The sequence below is a fragment of the Embiotoca jacksoni genome, unplaced genomic scaffold (assembly GCF_022577435.1).
Source record: "Embiotoca jacksoni isolate LCO1_2020_lvr unplaced genomic scaffold, fEmbJac1.0.p SCAF_4, whole genome shotgun sequence".
In the NCBI taxonomy this organism is placed as follows: domain Eukaryota; kingdom Metazoa; phylum Chordata; class Actinopteri; family Embiotocidae; genus Embiotoca; species Embiotoca jacksoni.
The window spans coordinates 7,675,475-7,681,474 of record NW_027185392.1 but is presented as its reverse complement, the minus strand read 5'-3'; the positions used below and the strand labels follow the sequence as shown (position 1 = coordinate 7,681,474).

Below are 6,000 nucleotides of genomic sequence, written 5' to 3'. Positions count from 1 at the left end.
TCCTTTTAAGATCAGTCTCTTTACTGCATGTGCTTTTTAAATAAACAAAGGCAAAATGAGTTATTCACAGTAAACACCTCAGCTGTTTATTTTTCATATTCTCATATTTCACAGACATTTAAAGAAGCGGTTGAATAGGTGAATAGGATAAATATCATATAGCTGTCCGCTCACTCTGAAGGCTCTCCCACCTGTGACATTTTGCCAGTTTAACATGATTTCTTAAACCTCCCTCCTATTCGCCCTCCTGCCTGTTTTTCAAATGTCTCCAAGACATTGTAATTGATTTTGTCCTGTCAACCTCCATTAAATTTGTAGCCTCACGAAGAAACCCAGGCCAAGGTGGGGGCGTAATACCAAGAGGGAGATTGCATTATCTAAGTCCAACCCAAATGTGTCTGCGTTGGGATGTTTTCATATGCAAACTTACAATTTTTAGTTTGATTGTGGCACATCATGGACCCCACTGCTAACATAAATGTGTGAAACCACCACTGCTGCAGAAGAACTGAAGGGGTGGGGGGAAATAAGCAAAACAGGAGGGCACTACTGCTCGTCGGTGCATTCAAGTACCACTGGGGACACGTTTTCTTATAGCCAGAATGAGAACAATTCTCCACAGTGGAAGACAGTGATGAGTTCACTTGTTGTAGCAGTGATGTCTTATGTTATAAACACGTGTAAAGCCTAATGTCACTTTTATTGTTACTCTGAACCTTTTACAGGTCGCATTTCAGCGACCGAGTCAGAAAATTCCAGTTTCATCACATTCAAAGTGCGCTTCTGAGACTTCCGATTGTCCTTGAAGCCATCACGGATCCTGCGGAGTTTCGGGGAAGCGCATCCGAAGCGCGTTCACGTGTCCACTCACATACACATACGAACGCAGGCCACACCACCACACTGGGAGCATCCCTGAACGGAGGGAGCGCTAGTTTTGGTTTGACAGTGTGGAAGAATCGCTGTATTAGCTTCAGTCACGTTTGATCCCGGAGCACTTCTGCCATCGCAGAATGATCCTGGGCCCTGCCGAGCCCCGTGGATTCTGAGGCCCCACACAGAGATCCACCTTGCACTGGCGGAGGGACCCTCCGAGCCCGCGTCGCTTCCAGCTGCAGCCAGCCCGAGACGGAATGTCAAGTAGCCCCGAAGAAAGTCACTCCAGGGGCGGCGGCTCCGACCGTGACTTGAAAACGGCCTCCTCGAGCAACACGTCCCTCGACGGAGGACCTCCGCCGCCGCTGCACCAGAACCGTATACGGCAGGTGGGTATCTGTCCGCAGCCTGTTCTCTGCACTAAGTGGCCCAGTGAGCCGTGTAACGAGCAGCCCAAACCGCTGCTGATGCTGCGCGTTTAGTCAGAGAGCAGTTCGAAGGCGTTGCCCTGCTTCATCACACCGGCGCCGCTCTTCTGACAGATTTTCTCAGATCGTTGCATGAATTGTGTTCAAATTAGCTATTAACAAGGGGAAAGCTGTTCCGCAGAGAAAATAGGCCACCCATCTGTGTTGATAAGAGTTTCAGTAGAGTGTGATAATACACGAATAAGCCAACCGTGCCAGCTGTTATGGCCGTCAAAATAAACATCACCAGGTCTGCGCTGACTCCTCTAGTTAGAGGCTCCATAGAGGGATATTTACAACTTCACATGCACCACTGCAGGTTTACTGTGGAGATGGGCCATATACGATTTACTGGCCAGAAAGTGAGAGTCCCTGCCTGAAAGGATTTCCTTCTTTTTTTTCCCCTTTTAAAAGACACACTGCAAGTAGTTTAGTTCTGAAAACTGGATTCTTCAGATTTTTTATGACGTTAGTCAGACATTGTCAGTTCCGTTGCCTTGTGTCTGTCTGAGACGCACATAGAGTCTACTTCGTTGTGATCCTCTTTCAATATAATGCTGTATAGTGTGTGTTTTGAATGTGCCCGTTGCGGGCCCACTAAGTGCTCTTTCAGGCTGCTCTTGAACTGGACTGATTTGCCTTCAGGTATTTCTGACCTCATATGCACTGAAATTCTCCTATTACTGTGTAGATACTACATCCTTTCCTCTTTATGTGTATGCTGCAACATCATCACTTATATTTATTGCTAAGACCCATATGTGTTATAATTATATGTTGCTTTACATGCGCTTCATTGGAAAACTTGAATCTATTCAGACAATTCATCTTTACCCACAAGTTGATTTTCATAACTGTGGATTTGATCCCATGTGTGTTTGTGTATTCAGGAAAGTGAGTCAGGAGGTGGTAGAGGTTGTTTCCTGTCTCGGTGCACTCTCTCAGCCTAATGTGATTTCAGTAATGGACTGTAGTGCTACATATACACACTCGCATACAGATACACAAAGACACACACTTTCGGCTCTTCTTTTAGGGTGGGGCCTCTGAGCTCATATACTTGAATGCAAACAGGAGTTTTTATTATTTTCAGTGTTGAAAAACCGAAAGCAGAACTGCTCAGTCAGGTGTTTGTGCATTCATGATCAAGTGAACACATTGTGCCCAGGAGGACTTTTATAGTTATGCTCTTTTGTGGATGTTAGTTCATTTAAGGAGAAAGGAGAAAAGCAGATTAGTTATTGCTCTATGAATTGTACATTTTTCTCAACATATGCATGTGTTCATGATGTACTCTCTAAAAAAAATTATGAAGAAGACTTTTGGTGAAGTGCAAAGGCTACTTTGACTGCTGAATTTGTTAAAAAAAAAAAAAAAGTCCCACTTGGAGCTTATCTTTGAGCACCATGCTATACTGTTTTACAGAGATTTGTAGCAGATAGTGCAACTTCTCAAGAGTCCCTGCATGTATTACTGTGCATCAGCTGAATTTATATAAGCACGTTTCCTCGGTTGTGATCCTGTGATCTAACCCTCGGCAGCTTTTATCATGGAAACACAGTTAAACTTTTACTTAAAGTCATCCTGTTTACCTCTTGAATTAAAGCTTTTTTTATTATTATTATTATTATTATTATTTTCCCATCCTAAAAGGTCACATATTGTCCTATTATTTCACTACACTCTTAAGAGGTTTACTTCCTTTGTATTCAAATGTACAAATCTTACATAAAAGCCACATGAGACAGCCATACACTGTGAGGGTGTAAAGTAGTTTTGGATTGTTAAGGTAGCACACTGTGTGAGGCTCCTGCGTGATGCAGGGGGATAATTATTTACCCCTGCAGAGATCCATTTTTAGTCCCCAGCAGCAGTGCATCTATTTGGCAGCGGTAGTGTTGATGAATGATCATGTTCTTGTCACTTGGCACGACTGACTCCTATTGGTTGGTCTGTTTGACATTTTTCCTGTCTCCTTCCCCCTTCCAGGCCAATAGTGGCACTTAACATAAGTCATGACTAAATTGCAGGTAGAATTAGAGACTGGTGGAAACTAGTACAAAAAAATAAAAAAAAATAAAAAAGAACAGAAATAGCACTTTGATTATGGACATTGCCTTATGCTTATTGTTTAAAGGTCCAACCACACCTCCCAGGTTGAGGCTGGAAAAAGTAACAGTATCTAGTCCAGGAGATACATTTGATTTTGTTTGTTTAACACAATGGAAAATGTATTTCAGAACGTATTTAACCATGATCCACAGACCTTGCTGTGGGTGGTCTTCACTTCTCCTAACTTTGGCCAACAATATCAAGCAATAAAGACTGTTCCACAGGACATTGATTGTTGGAGGACACACTGTTGTTGAGTTTTTCAAATGGCATTTTCAAAGTATTGGAACTCTACAAACAAATCTCCCTTTAGCTTCACTATTGGGTTTGCAGAGACGCTTCACTATTGGATGCTATACATTTAGTGTGTTTATCCTGGTCGAGGTGCTCTGATAGAGAAAATCTGTGACATATGCAAAACACAAATGGATAGGTACTGATGCAATGTAATATATAGTGGTCAGTAAAGCTCACTGTTGACAGAGTTCTCTACAGGGATTACAGATCTAAATGCGAGACAAAAAGAGAATCTGTGAAGGGAGACCAGGATTTGAAGATCTCACTTGCAGGTCTAAAAATACTGCCTGTCTCTTGTGTGATTGTCCCGGAGAAAAATAGCTCCTTCCTAGTTAAGTGGCTGTGTGTCCCCATGTCTGTGCTCACTGCACTGGACCAGTGTCAGTGTTCATTTGCACGATGCTCTGTGCTGGTGTTAAATGATTGCACTCCACACTCTGCGCTCTCCTCAATCTGAACAATACATAGACTGCAACATGATGTGTCAACTCTGTCTGTGCCATTCCCCTTTCCTCTGGTTGATTAGTGGATACTTAGGAGCTCAGTTTGGAGAGATCAATTCACGACCAGATTTTATGTCCACTGCAGTGATAGTGGAAATATTTAAACCTTGAAGCTTCAATTGAGACATTCTGCCCCTTTTAGATACAGATGCACAAGAATAAATACATGTCTTAATCTCCAGACACAAATATCTGCATTTGGAAAGCTCTTGTTTTACATCTAAAGATGACTCATTATGTTGAGGCATTTAACTTCCTTCTATCTCAATCCTTGGCAGGAAGATCCCTTTTCAAGTGAACTTACTTTGTCCCCTGCTTCCCTTCATTTTGCAGCTCTGCTTGCACCAAATTCCCTCCCCACTTTCTGTTCAGCTTGCCATCCATCTCTCCTCCTACAGGGCCACACTTCCTCTCACTGCCTCAACATGGGGGGTTTGATTCTTTCACCTAGTTTTCTCCTTGTCTTCTTGGCTGCAATGCCTGCTCATCTCTTATTTCCCTGCAAAATACCTCCCTCCGTCTCCTCCTGCACCCCGTCAGCCCCACACTCCTCCCCACTGATCCCCACACTGAGGGCCTGATGTGCCAGGAGGTCAGATTACACTGCAGCCTTTGACATTTTCATCTCTCTCTTTTCTGCCTCTCTGTCTGCATCTCTTATGCTTTTCTGTATCTGCCTGTCTATCTGTCTGTCTCTCGTTCTCCACTGGGAGTGGTATGATGGGACTCTGCAGGAAGGGAGTCCTAATGGAGCCACGGCCTTCATTACATTAGTTCGGAGCAGCTACATCAACACACACACACACCTACATTTGACCACAGCTGTCTTCCAGTGCAAGATGTCCAATGGAAAGGTTTGGCCCGTTAGGGTCCTTGTGGGTGCAGCTGCACAGGGTGTATGTCCGTACACATGTTCAAACATACATATTTAGTATTACATACCTGTGTTTCCAGAGCTGTCAGAGCACTTGCCTGGTTATAAATCTGTTCCGTTCCGGTGCCTTTATTGATGGTTACCAAATTCCATTAAGTATCCAAATTGTTTCTTGTGAAATATTGGCTCAGCACTGCATTGTTTTGGAATAATTTGAACATGATTCAGCAAGATATGTCTGTCCATTACATTGACCCACTCTCGATACCATAGCATCCACATCTTCAATATTAAATGAGGCAGTATAAAGTTACACAGGCCTGTGAGTAATTATTTCCATTACCGGCCAATCAGTAACTTTTTCAGATTGACCAATTCATCTTTCACTCTGGAAAAATCCTAAAACCCCTGTTACAGAGGCGACCCAATAACCAGGGGTTAGGGCGCATACCTCACAGGTTCAGATGTTGTCAGCAGTGACTCCAGTTTTATTTATGGCCAGCTGAACCTTTACAGCCTGTCATTTCTCCATGCTCTATTTCCCCACATTTCTTGTCTGTCTGCACTGCACTGCACTGTCCCAAAAAAAAAATCTTTAAAGCAATTTCTGTTATATGTTCCCTGAGTCAGGGAAGAGATTGTAAATTGCAGGTCTAAAACAATTTGTCGGTTATTCGATAGGTCAATCAACAACAACAACAAAATCCAATCATTCACTATTTTGATAATTAAATAATGATTTCAGTATTCTTTTAAGCAAAAATGCCATTCATTCAGTAGGTCTAGCTTATTATAAGTGTCTGATTTTCTTCAATTAATATATTTCAGGGTTTTGGACCAACAAAGCAAGCCAGTAGACTACATCTCACCA

At 42.8% G+C, this 6,000-nt stretch overlaps 1 protein-coding gene across 1 annotated transcript in view; it reads left to right on the top strand.

Moving 5' to 3' along the window:
- The first annotated feature begins 861 nt into the window (after positions 1-861).
- ank2a (ankyrin 2a, neuronal) overlaps positions 862-6,000 on the top strand; it is a 78,904-nt gene continuing 73,765 nt past the window's right edge. Inside the window, exon 1 of the mRNA XM_069168165.1 lies at positions 862-1,265. Coding sequence (XP_069024266.1) covers positions 1,134-1,265 — 132 coding nt within the window. The 5' untranslated portion in view covers positions 862-1,133. The remainder of the gene's footprint in view (positions 1,266-6,000) is intronic.